The sequence below is a fragment of the Oryx dammah genome, unplaced genomic scaffold, assembly GCF_014754425.2.
Source record: "Oryx dammah isolate SB20612 unplaced genomic scaffold, SCBI_Odam_1.1 HiC_scaffold_15, whole genome shotgun sequence".
NCBI lineage: Eukaryota > Metazoa > Chordata > Mammalia > Artiodactyla > Bovidae > Oryx > Oryx dammah.
Window position 1 is genome coordinate 48,655,541 of NW_024070199.1, and position 12,438 is coordinate 48,667,978.

The 12,438-nt window shown below is 68.9% G+C and overlaps 1 protein-coding gene across 1 annotated transcript in view; it reads left to right on the forward strand.

Annotated features, from left to right (window-relative positions):
• The first annotated feature begins 2,090 nt into the window (after positions 1-2,090).
• The window catches only part of MUC6 (mucin 6, oligomeric mucus/gel-forming), a 25,235-nt gene continuing 14,887 nt past the window's right edge, over positions 2,091-12,438 (forward strand). The window contains exons 1-28 of the mRNA XM_040255230.1: positions 2,091-2,241; positions 3,020-3,263; positions 3,331-3,457; positions 3,664-3,754; positions 3,823-3,932; positions 4,112-4,319; positions 4,417-4,539; positions 4,852-4,972; positions 5,055-5,193; positions 5,280-5,384; positions 5,510-5,582; positions 5,669-5,806; positions 6,021-6,182; positions 6,260-6,354; positions 6,439-6,571; positions 6,782-7,031; positions 7,110-7,162; positions 7,252-7,361; positions 7,817-7,968; positions 8,131-8,272; positions 8,351-8,461; positions 8,785-8,970; positions 9,044-9,283; positions 9,450-9,606; positions 9,889-10,026; positions 10,204-10,327; positions 10,754-10,783; positions 11,401-11,628. Of these exons, the coding sequence (XP_040111164.1) occupies positions 2,091-2,241; positions 3,020-3,263; positions 3,331-3,457; positions 3,664-3,754; positions 3,823-3,932; positions 4,112-4,319; positions 4,417-4,539; positions 4,852-4,972; positions 5,055-5,193; positions 5,280-5,384; positions 5,510-5,582; positions 5,669-5,806; positions 6,021-6,182; positions 6,260-6,354; positions 6,439-6,571; positions 6,782-7,031; positions 7,110-7,162; positions 7,252-7,361; positions 7,817-7,968; positions 8,131-8,272; positions 8,351-8,461; positions 8,785-8,970; positions 9,044-9,283; positions 9,450-9,606; positions 9,889-10,026; positions 10,204-10,327; positions 10,754-10,783; positions 11,401-11,628 (3,941 nt within the window). The remainder of the gene's footprint in view (positions 2,242-3,019; positions 3,264-3,330; positions 3,458-3,663; positions 3,755-3,822; positions 3,933-4,111; positions 4,320-4,416; positions 4,540-4,851; positions 4,973-5,054; positions 5,194-5,279; positions 5,385-5,509; positions 5,583-5,668; positions 5,807-6,020; positions 6,183-6,259; positions 6,355-6,438; positions 6,572-6,781; positions 7,032-7,109; positions 7,163-7,251; positions 7,362-7,816; positions 7,969-8,130; positions 8,273-8,350; positions 8,462-8,784; positions 8,971-9,043; positions 9,284-9,449; positions 9,607-9,888; positions 10,027-10,203; positions 10,328-10,753; positions 10,784-11,400; positions 11,629-12,438) is intronic.

The window sequence follows — 12,438 nt, forward strand, 5'->3', positions numbered from 1 at the left end:
CTGCACAACCAGGGTCCCGGGAGGCCAGCCAAGAAGGCAGTTTCCAGGGATGAGCTGGTCAACCAGGGTCCCCACAATGGGGAGCTGAGGTGGCCCCACAAGCTCCTGGGACCTCCAAGGAAGTGTTTATCTGAGCCCCAGGCCGGCTGCATGATAACCCCCCACCCGGGACCCCCAAGGGCGGGGGTTGACCTCTGGAGGTCCCTCCACGAGCAGTCAATCCTCCCAGGTGGGGGTGGGCCTGGCAGGCTGGCGCCATTTCAGGGACAAGGGTCCAGGTGAGAATGAAGCCCCCCAGGAGCCCTCCCCACAGCAGCACCCCAGTGGGGAGCCCAGCATCCCCCCCAGCAGGCCCCAGACACGCCCCTCAGTGTGGCTGAAGGTGCCAGACTGACTCCCTGCAGTGACCCCGGGAGACTCCTGGCAACCGCAGCTGGAGTAAACACCGGAGATGTTTGCGAGACCCCAGAGGGCGTGTGCCAGCCCCCTGCCCAGAGGTGAGTAACTATGGGGCTGCTGCCTGCTCTAGAATTTTCTAAAGGCCACGTCCTGATAAAGCAGCGCCGGAGATCCTGTTTGGCCGCCGTGGCGCCCGGCCGGCCGTGGCGTTGGGGGACGGAGCGCGGGGCTCGGCGGGCGTGGCGGGCAAGCCTCACCCTACATAAGGCGCCGGGCGCCTGCCTGGGCCACACAGGTGCAGCCGGCCGCGGTGTACCCCACGGAGGCACAGGTCCAGCAGCGGCCGCTCCCGCCTCGCGCCATGCTCGGGACTCGGCTGCTGCTGCTGCTGCTCTCCTGCGGGGGGGCCCTGCTCGGCGCCGGTGAGTGGGGACCCACAGGCACCGGGGTGCCAGACCCCTCAGGGCCCCTCCGTGTGGGAACGTCTCCAGGCCTTCTCGCCTCAGAGACTTGGCGGGAGGCAGGCGGGCCACGTGGATGCTGATGACGAGGAGATGGCTGACGGGCCAGGGTGGCCTGTCCCTGTTCCACGGCCGCCCCGCTGGCCAAGGCCCACGTGTGCACGCGAGCAGGGGGACGGGGTCCCTTGGGACGCAAGTGTGCTGGGCGGGGCACAGAGCTCGGGCCTCAGTGCCTGAAGCCTGGCACTGGTACCTCCCACCAGGCCCTGGTCCTGAGAGGCCTCTGGGGTCCCCAGCGGCAGCCAGAGGGCATGCAGGGGGCCTTGTGGGCACTGAAGTCAAAACACTCAGGGAGAGAGCTGACTCCGGGGAGTCCTGGCTACTAACAGCAAGCCCGAGGCTGGTTCTGGGCCTCAGTTTCCCGGTCTGTAAAGTGGGGCGACACTCCCCTGTGTGACGATGTGAGGATCAAAGAAACGGGGGCTGGAAGGGCTACCGCACCCAGCCTCACCCGTCAGGCCATGGGGATGCAGGCCCCCCTCCTCCTCCCCCAGGCCCCTCAGCCAAGTACCCCTCAGAGGGGGCCAGCCCAGAGGGGTCACCCCACAGCCAGGGGAAGCCCTTCCTGCTGGCTGACCGCAGGCACCAGGCCTGACCCAGAGCCCGGTCTCGAGCCAGGAGGAAGCCTACCTCCTTAGCTCCTGCCCCACTGTGCCCCTTGGCAGCCCCAGGGCCCCTCTAACCTCAGTGTGGGGCCAAGGAGAGGTGCCCAGCCCGGGGGCAGGCCTCAAGGCCAGTGGGCAGCCCTGGGCCCATTCCACCCCTTATCTCCCACGAAGACCCTTCCTCACCCCCTAGGCACCAGCTTTCTCACCAGGGGTGGCTCTAAGCACCCAGGACCCCTGCCCAGCCAAGACTGCCTCCCTGGGCCCATTCCAGGCCCTGGGGACCCTCAGACCTGGGCCCAGAACCAGGGCGGGGGAGACGCCAGGAGCCAGCAGGGTGGGTGTAGGACGCAGGGGTGGCAAGGGGCGTGGCTTTGGAGCTGTGGGGGTTCGGGCTGCAGACGCAGTGGGGCTGGGGGCAGGACAGGGTCTCAAATGGGCTCCAGGTCACAGCAGGACAGGGTCTCTGCTGACCCCATGCTGGCCCCGGGGGAGGCAAGAGGCCAGCCCTGCCTTCCTGGACCAGAGGCTCCGACCTCGGGGTCTGGGGGCTGGGGACTCCGGGATGGAGACCTCCAAGCAGGGCCTAGGCGACCAGAACGGGCAGTGCAGGAAGGGCCACCAAGCGTGCAGAAGGAACAGCGTGTGTGCCAGCCCCACAGGGCCCGTCCAGGGTGGCACAGCCGACGTGACTCCAGGCGTCGTGGGGGCTGGTGGTGAGCCGAGAAGAGGTGCCGGGGCACACCCGCGTGGTGGGGGCTGTAGGGGAGGAGGCCGGGTCACCACCCCTTCGGCCGGCTGGGGACCCCACGGCCATGTCAGGTGGGCCCGCTCCTGGTGCCACCCAGAGGGACGACGTGGGCAGCCACCACGCTGGGACTCAGGAGTCGGCATAGCCAGGAACCCACGCACCCTGAGGCAGGGGGCACAGCGGGCGGGGGCAGGGATGGGACGCTGGGGTGCACTCAGATGACCCTGCCACCCACCAGCACTGGGACCTCACCCCCAGACGTGGGCGGCCGCATGCTGACGGGGGGCCCTGTCCTCGCAGGTCTGGAGGACAGCTCCTCGGTGCCCCCAGGGCTCCAAGGGCGAAGGACCCCCCACAGCCAGATGAGGCTCACAGGCAGCCCCCCGTTCTGAGGAACTGCCCAGGGCACAGGGCACGGCCTGGCTATAGGGCGAGTGTGGCCTGGAGTCTCTGCGAGGGGAGACCCCAGTCCACCCCTCCCCGGGGGGAGATGAGCTCGTCCTGCCGAGGGGGCAGGGGCCCTGCTGAACGTGGGCTAAGCTGCCGCTTCACATCCCAGAGCCCAGCCCCAACAGAGGCCCCCACTCCCGTGAGGCAGACCCCAGCCCTGAGCTGGGTGGGCATGGAGACGTGGGCCTCTTTCCCCACCCACCCCCCGGGGGTGCCTGGAGACTGGGAGGGGCCCCAGACCCCCTCTGCCGGCTGGGAGGACGCAGGGCTCCAAGACCCCACCCTCTCTGCAGCTCCAGACAACAGGGGCCGGTGCTCCACATGGGGGGCTGGCCACTTCTCCACCTTCGATGGCCACACATACGACTTCTCGGGGACCTGCAACTACGTCTTTGCGGCCGTCTGCAAGGATGCCCCATCCACCTTCAGCGTCCAGCTACGGCGAGGGCCCGGTGGGAACATCTCCCGGATCATCGTGGAGCTGGGGGCCTCTGTAGTCACCATGCAGGACGAAGTCCTCACCGTCAAGGATGTGGGGTAGGCTGGAGAGCTGGGAGGGGCTGCCGGGGGCCTGGGGTCGGCGCTGACCACAGTTGTCCTGCAGGGTAGTCAGCCTGCCCCACACCAGCAACGGGCTCCAGATCACACCCTTCGGACAGAGCGTGCGGCTGCTGGCCAAGCAGCTGGAGATGGAGCTGGTGGTCATGTGGGGTCCCGGTGCCCATCTCATGGTGAGGGCGTCAGCAGGGGTCGGGGGCTGGGCTGGGGAGCCTGGGCTTTCGAGGGGCTTGAGGACAAGCCAATGAGAAGCCGGCAGGCCTGGGTCCCACCCTGTGAGGGGGCTCTGCGCCCCTGGAGCGGGTGTGAGTAGCTCCTGGGGGACCCCGGGGCCCTGTGCCCCTCCCCGCCCACCCAAGGGCAGTGCCCACCCCTGCAGGTACTGGTGGAGAGGAAGTACATGGGCAAGATGTGTGGGCTGTGTGGGAACTTCGACGGCGAGAAGACCAACGAGCTTCTGAGCGAGGACGGTAGGTGAGGGCTGGTGCCCCCCATGTGGCCCGGCAACCGGGGTGCTGACCCCACCCTGCCCCCCCAGGCCAACTGCTGGAGCCCCACAAGTACGCTGCCCTCCAGAAGCTGGACGACCCCAACGAGATCTGCGCCTATGAGGCCATCCCCAGACCCCGGCTCCTGCAGGCAGAGCATGTGTGTGAGGCGGCGGGGCCGGACTCCCAGGGTCGGAGGTGGGGGGCCCTATCGCCAGGGTGGGGCCGGCCCATGGGGTCTGACTGGGACCCAGGCCAGCAACACCCCAGCCTTGCAGGGCACGTGTGTGGTGGGGGACGTGCCTTGGCCCCCATGACCCTGCGTGGCCCTGTGCCCAGGCCCAGACCTGCCTGCAGCTGCTGACCCTGGTGGCGCCCGAGTGCACCGTGCCCCAGGAGCCCTTCCTGCTGAGCTGCCAGGCAGACATGGCCGCGTGCGTGGAGCCCGGCCGGCGTAACTGCAGCTGCGCCACGCTGTCTGAGTTCTCACGTCAGTGCAGCATGGCCGGCCAGCCCGTCAGCAGCTGGCGGGGCCCCGGCCTCTGCTGTGAGTCCCGGGGAGCGAGGAGACAGGGCCAGGGCGGGAGAAGGGGCGGTCAGGCCGGGCGCCGCAGGCCCCTCTCACAGGGCTGCTCGGCCTGCAGCTGTGGGCCAGTGCCCGGCCAACCAGCTGTACCGGGAGTGCGGCGAGACCTGCGTGCGGACCTGCTCCAACCCGCGGCACGGCTGCTCCAGCTTCTGCACCTTCGGCTGCTTCTGCCCAGAAGGTGAGGGCACCGCCCTCCCAGGACGCCCTAGCAGAGCCCCGAGCCGGGCTTCCACACCCCCACCCCAGGGTGGGAGCCGGGACCCGCGGCCCCAGATGCTCCACTGGGACTTGGCCCAGCGAAGGTGCTCCCTGCCCTGTGCACGCGCTGGTCCCCACCCTCAGGGAGCAGGGTGGTGGCGGGGCAGGGCCCGCCGCCCATGGGGCAGCACCCAGAGAGGGGGGAGGGCCAAGAGTAGGGGCTCTCCCATGCCCCCCTCAGGCGGGGGAGGGGTCCCCCAGCCACAGCCCCAGGAAGCCCCTCCCCCTGCAGGGATGGTTCTGGACGACATCTCGAAGAACCACAGCTGTGTCCCCGAGCCCCAGTGCCCCTGCATGCTCAGTGGGGCGGTCTACGCCCCCGGGGAGGTCACAACAGCCGCCTGCCAGACCTGGTGAGTGCCGGGCCGTGGGAGAGGCCGTGCAGGCCAGCGGGGGGACGCGGGGGGGACGCTGGGTCACGCCTGTCACCCACAGCCGGTGCTCGGGGGGCCACTGGGAGTGTGAGGAGCGGCCCTGCCCACGGCGCTGTGCCCTAGAGGGCGGCTCCTTCGTCACCACGTTCGACGCCAGGCCCTACCGCTTCCATGGCACCTGCACCTACGTCCTTGTCCAGGTAGGACACACCTCCGCCAGGGGCCCCGCCACAGTCGGGGGACACCGTGAGTGTCCTGGGGCCTGACCTGAGCCACCCTCCCCCAGAGCCCCCAGCTCCCTGGCGGTGGCTCGCTCATGGCTGTGTTCGACAAGTCTGGGTATTCACACTCGGAGACCTCCCTGGTCGCTGTCATCTACAAGTCCAGCCAGGTGAGGCCTCCCCACCTGTGCCCACCCGGGGCCCCAGGCAGATGCACCCCAGCTCCCGCTTCACCCTGCCTGGCCCACACGAGGCTCCCGGCCCCCTGTAACTCGGGCCTCCCTCCTTCCCCCAGGACAAAATCATGATTTCTCAAGACGAGGTGGTCACCAACCACGGCGACACCAAGTGGCTGCCGTACAAGACTCGTATGTCCCCAGCCCTACCTGGCACCCGGGGCCTCACCGAGCTGAGTCCCAAAGCAGGCCACCCGCTGAGGCTCCTGTCCCCTCAGGAAACATCACGGTCTTCAGGCAGACATCCACCCACCTTCAGATGGTCACCACCTTCGGGCTGGAGCTCGTAATCCAGCTGTGGCCCGTGTTCCAGCTGTACATCACCGTCGGGCCCCAGTTCAGAGGCCAGACCAGAGGTGAGTCCCACCCCAGTCTGCCGAGGGCTGGCCCAGATGCCCCTCCCTGCCCGGCCTGACCACTCCAGAGGAGGGCCCTGCAGAGCCTGGTGCTGACCCGGCCCATCCGGCACCACAGCTGGCCCTCCCAGTGTGGTTAGGGGAGGAGGGGGCCTCAGGGAGCTCAGGGCGGCACAGGAGGAGCACAGGCCACCCACCCTCACCACCGGCCCAGGGCTCTGCGGCAACTTCAACGGGGACACGACGGACGATTTCACCACGAGCATGGGCATCACCGAGGGCACTGCCTCGCTCTTCGTGGACTCCTGGCGGGCGGGGAACTGCCCCGCTGCGCTGGAGCGAGAGACCGACCCCTGCTCCATGAGCCAGCTCAACAGTGAGTGCTGCCCAGGAGGGTTGGGGTGGACGGGAGACCCCAGCGGGCAGCTCATCCATGCCGGCCTGCCCCCCCAGAGGTGTGTGCGGAGACCCACTGCGCGGTGCTGGTGCAGAAGGGCACGGTGTTCGAGAGCTGCCATGCCACCGTGGACCCCAAGCCCTTCTACAAGGTGGGTGGGGCCATGGGCATGGAAGGGCCCCGGGGGAGACTCTCGGGGTTCGGGCGGACGCTCAGGGCCACTGTCTGCCCGCAGAGGTGCGTGTACCAGGCTTGCAACTACGAGGAGACACTCCCGCACATCTGCGCCGCCCTCGGCGACTACGCGCTTGCGTGCGCCTCACGGGGTGTCCTGCTGCAGGGCTGGAGGAGCAGCGTGGACAACTGCAGTGCGTGGGGGGGGGGGGCGGGACCTCTGTGGTGGGCACAGCGGAGTGGGCGGGGCCTGTAGGTGGGCGGGACTTGTGGCGGCGGGCACAGTGGGGCTGGCAGAGTCTGCGGCGCTTGTGGGTGGGCGTGGCCAAGGGGGGCGGGGCCTGCGGGGCAGACACAGAGGGCGCCTCCCCAGGATCGGACTCCTGTCCCCCGGGCCCCCGTAGGCATTCCCTGCACAGGCAACCAGACGTTCAGCTACGACAGCCAGGCCTGTGACCACACGTGCCTGTCGCTGACCGATCGCGAGGCCGAGTGCCACCCCAGCGCTGTGCCGGTGGACGGCTGCAACTGCCCCGAGGGCACCTACCTGAACCACAAGAGCGAGTGTGTGCGCAAGGCCCAGTGCCCCTGCCTCCTGGACAGCCACGGGTTCATCCTGGCCGACCAGTCCACCATGGTCAATGGGGTCGTCTGGTGAGCAAGGGCTCCGGAGGGCAGCTGCCCAGCCTGCAGCCCTGCCGAGGAGGTGCTCACCCGGCCTCTCTCCCACAGCCACTGCGTCAACGGGCGGCTGAGCTGTCAGGCGCGGCCTCAGATGCTTTTGGGTACGTGGCTGTGGCCAAGGCTGGCGGAGCTGGACTGGATGCCTTGCCTCCTCTGTGCCCACCTCACCCCGGGCCCCTTGTCTCTGCAGCAGCCTGCTCAGCGCCGAAGACCTTCCAGTCCTGCAGTCAGTCCTCGGAGGACAAGTTTGGGGCGGCCTGCGCCCCCACCTGTCAGATGCTGGCCACTGGCACCCCCTGCGTAAGGCTGGGTGGAACGAGGGGCAAGGGCGCTCCTTTGTAGAGCAGACCCCACTGCCTAAGGAAGCCAGGGATGCCCTGGGGCGGACGTTCCCACAGTGGACGTCCCACAGCGTCTTGGTCCATGGGAGGATTCCCACAGGCCCTTCAGGGACGGCAGGCCACGCTCCATCCCACCCATCCCAGGACGAGTGCCCGACAGCCTGGCCGCCGAGCGTGCTCCTCTGTGGGCTCCCCGAGGACTGAGGGCCCTGGTGCTTGGGAAGGGGCCAGAGCAGCCCAGCCGTGACGCCCCTAGGGGCGGGCTGGGGCAGCTTTGATAAGAGAAAGGCCCAGAGCAGGGTGCACGCAGGGAGGGGTCTGGGAAGAACGCAGTGGGGGGTCTCAGAAGGGCCCAGGGCTGTAGCAGCAGCAAGTGGGGCCACCCTCCAGGGGCCACTGACCCTCCTCCCGCAGGTGCCCACGAAGTGTGAGCCCGGCTGTGTCTGTGCCAAGGGGCTCTACGAGAACGCCAACGGGCAGTGCGTGCCCCCCGAGGAGTGCCCGTGCGAGTTTGCGGGCATCTCCTACCCCCGGGGTGCTGAGCTCCACACCGACTGTAAGAGCTGGTGAGCTGCAGCCCCGCCCGCAGACCCTGGGGGCCCAACTGTCCTCAAGTGCTTGGGGCGGGCAGGAGCCCCCCCCCCCCCAGCCCAAAGGGTCAAGGGTCCTGTGGGGCACATGTGCCCAGGTCGTCCCTCGAACTCCAGGACACCCTGCTCCTCCCACAGCACCTGCTCAAACGGGACGTGGTCCTGCCAGCAGAGCGCCCACTGCCCGTCCACCTGCAGCCTCTATGGGGAGGGCCACGTGGTCACCTTCGACGGGCAGCGCTTTGTGTTCGACGGCAACTGCGAGTACATCCTGGTCACGGTGAGTGCACGCCAGGCCACAGGGTCAACGTGGGGCTGGGGGCCACGGGGCCAGCTCCTCAACACCCCTTCCCCACAGGACGGCTGCGATGCCAGTGACTCGCAGCCCACCTTCAAGATCCTGACAGAGAACGTTGTGTGTGGAAAGTCGGGCGCCACCTGCTCGCGGGCCATAAAGATCCTCCTGGGGGTGAGCGAGCGGGCGGCCTCCCCAACCGCCCCGGAGCCCCAGAGCCTAGCCACTCAGGATCCTTGCCGCCCTCTGCCCCTGACCTTCACGTCCACACCATGCCAGCAGTGTCCCCCAGAACTGGACAGCGGTGCAGCGGAGAGGGGTCTCCCCAAGCCTGACCCTCAGCCCTCAGCAGATTCCAGGGTGCCCTGGGACCTTCTCCCAAGAAGGCTCTAGACAGCAAGCCCTCAGGCCAGGAGAGCTCGGGCCGGGAGGGGGCGCTCCACAGCACTAAACTGCTGCCCAGGGCGCAGGCAGCCGGTGACGGCTGCGCCCCCCAGGGCCTGTCCATCGTGCTGGCAGACGCCAACTACACAGTGAGCGGGGAGGACCCTGGCGTGCACTTCCGGGTCAAGGATGGCTCCCTGCACCTGCTGCTGGACGTCACCATCGGCAGCGCGTACAACCTGACTCTCACCTGGAACAGGCACATGGCCGTCTTCATCAAGGTCGCCCGGGCCTCCCAGGTACCGCTGCCCGCCCCGCGGCCCGGGGTCGTGGGGAGCCCGGCCCGCCCGCACCTGACGCCCGCCCCCGCAGGACCCCCTCTGCGGCCTGTGTGGCAACTACAACGGGAATATGAAGGACGACTTCCAGACACGTAGCAAGTACTTGGCATCCAGCGAGCTGGAGTTCGCCAACTCCTGGAAGGAGAGCCCGCTGTGTGGCGACACCACCTTCGCGCTGGACCCCTGTAGCCTCAACGCCTTCCGCCGCTCCTGGGCCGAGCGCAAGTGCAGTGTCATCAACAGCCAGACCTTCGCCGCCTGCCACGGCCAGGTGAGCCGAGCCCCGCGCCCCACCGCGCCCCACCGCGCCCCGGCCAGGTGGGCCCCGCCCCGCCCCACCGCGCCCCACCGCACCCCGCCCCCCCCCAGCGCCAAGCGGTCGGGGTGGGTCGGCCGGGCGAGCCCAGCCCCCGCCTGACCCCGAGGGGCGCCCACAGGTCTACCGCCTGCCCTACTACGAGGCCTGCGTGCAGGACACGTGTGCGTGCGACACGGGGGGGGACTGCGAGTGCCTATGTGACGCTGTGGCCGCCTACGCCAAGGCCTGCGTGGACAAGGGCGTGTGTGTGGACTGGCGGTCCCCCGACTTCTGCCGTGAGTCCTGCTCCCGCCCTCCAGCCTCTGCAAGGCCGTGGCTGAGCTGCCAGGCTGCGGCACTTCTCCGGGATGGGCAGCAGGCCATGCCCAGGGAGGCCTTGCGGAGGGACCCTGAGCCCTGAGGAACCCTGACCCTGAGTGGGGGGAACCCTGAGCCCTAAGGGACCCTGAGCCCAGGGTTGGGGGGACACTGAGCCCTGAAGGACCCTGAGCCCGGGGGACCCTGAGCCCGGGGGACCCTGAGCCCGGCTCTGCCACTGATGGAGTCCCTCCCCCCAGCCGTGTACTGTGACTTCTACAACACGCACACGCGGGTGGGCGGCGCGTTCCAGCACACCCAGGACGCCAACTGCACGTGGCACTACCAGCCATGCCTCTGCCCCGCGCGGCCACAGAGCGTCCCGGACAACATCGAAGGTCCGAGCGTGGGAGAGACGGGAGGAGGGCGGCCTGCAGCATCAGGACCGCTGGCGGGCGGGGCGGGGAGCCGAATGGCGGGAGCCTGACAGGCCCTCCGGGAGGGCCGAGGCCAGGGCAACAGGGGCTTCCGGCTCGGGCACTGAGGTCTGGTCATTCTCTGTGTGCTCCTCTCAGGCTGCTACAACTGCTCCCAGGATGAGTACTTCGATCACGACAAGGGGACGTGCGTGCCATGCAGTAAGCCCAGCCCACTGCCCGCGAGCCCCCACCCCTCACAGAGCTCCCGGCGAGCCCCTATGTACCTTGCTGCTCCCTGGGACACAGCCAGACACACAGGGAAAAGGATCAGCCCTTGCCTCCCCGCACCAAACATCCACTCTCCCAGCCTCTGGTCGCGGGGCATACCCAGGCCTGCTGAGGAGTGTGGGTGCAAGGCAGGGACCTCCTCTGGGTTCAGCAACAGGCAGCTGGGGGGTACTGACCATCAGCTGCAGTGACCCTGAGGCAGCATCCGGCCGGCCCCACCAGTTCCCACCAGGCCCATCCATGCCGACGTAGGGGGTGGGGGAAGGATGGGGAGCAGGGGTCCCGACTTCCACGGCAGCTCCAACCCCCAGGTTCCTGACTCAGGCCCTGGGGACACAGCCGAAGGCTTTGCAGGGCCTCCCTGGGTGGGGGGCAGGGGGGCTGGGGGCAGCACTCCTGACTGGCCCCCCTCTTTCAGGGCCGCTGCCTACCACGCCGGCTCCAACAGGTAATTGCACACACTCGAGGGGTCACGGTGACTCAGGCTCTTCCCCGGGCTCTCCCTGCTCTACTTGGCGGGACGGCCCAGGTGGCTGGCCTGTGTCTGTCCTCCGGGGCAGCAGCCGGGCATGCAGGTGTGGGGGGCAGGTGCACCGGGGCCGGCCCTGGGGGAAGGAGTCAGACGGAAGGGCAGGCAGGTCCCAACGCCCAGCCACCGAGCACCGCAGGGCCTCCTGCCCAGCCCAGGGGGCTCGGGAGCCCAGCAGGGAAGAGGGCTCCTCTCCAAGGGCATGCGGGGGCAGCTGCCAACCCCACAACAGCAGCACGCGTGTCCCCCACAGGCTCGCCTGCCACAGAAACCACGCCGGCCACAGCCACGGCCAGCACCACGCTGACCCCCAGCACTGGGCTTGGCTCCCCAACAACACCCATGGCCGCCACGCAGACGCCTAGCCTCCCAGCCACAGCCTCTTCATCCACACAGGCAGGGACAGCCCCAACCACCTGGACACAACCAGGGGTCTCCTCGGAGGGTAAGGCCCAGGCAGGGGCCCAGCAGTGGGTGAGGAAGCGCCCCGGGGCATGTGGGTGGGGCTGAAGGGACACCAGGCACCGTCCCTGCAGGGTCACCTCAGGGCACCCCTGCTGTCACCGCCCGGGCCACATCCGCACTGGCCCCCACGGCCACCGAGAGGTCCACAGCCACGGGCCCTCCCGTGACCTGGGCCACCTCGCGGCCCACGGGGCCCTCCCTCAGCACCGCCACGCAGTCCACAGCTCGGGCCACAGCGCGCACAACAGCAGCCTCGCCAGGCCTGGCAACGCCAGGGACCGCCACAGAGCGCCCCACAAGTAAGCACGCCACCTCCGCCTGTGCCTGCAGAGGGGCCTCCACGGGGCAGCCCCGGCACCCAGCCCAAGCCTCTGGGCCACGGGGAAGAGAGTGGCCTTGGGCGGCCCCTGTGACCATGGGCTCAAGGTGGGGGCAGCCCGCCCAGCTCATTACCCTCCTCTCCGCGCATCTCCCAGACCACTGGACGCAAGCAGCCTTCCCCCACGGCCACCCTCACCAAGGGATCCACAGGCCTCAGGGTGCCACAGATCCAAAAGGCCCCTGAGCCAAGCACAGGCCCCAGCTTGGGGGCAGGCCACCAACTTCCCATTCCCGAGAGCAGGAGAGAAGAGGAAGCACTTGCCTGAGGCCAGGGCAGAGGAGCCCACCCTGAGAGTAGGACTGCTAGGGACCCCAAAACCCACCGCAGACATTCAGGATGCAACAAGGGCCCACACACGGTGCCGGGACAGGGGGCTGGGAGGGGAACCAGAGTCACCCAAAAAGCTGCTGGCCACCTAGCGGGTACTCTAGAACCGCAGGTGCGGAGGCCAGGGAGAAAGGCGAGGGCGACCCCAGAGCAGGGCAATGAGGAGGAGGGAGTGAAGTGACGCCCCTGCTTTCAGCAGCATCCTCAACACATCGATGGAGCCCCGAAACCCCCGCCAGCGAGGAGACACAGCACACGGAACCCTCACAACCGCCAGAGAGCACCACAGGGCCAAGCACGGCACACACAGGCCTGCGGCCAACCGCGCCCACCGCCGGGGCCCAGGGCAGCGCCAGCCCCAGCATGCCGGAGCCCCCCTCCAGGGCCACACCCACCCCCC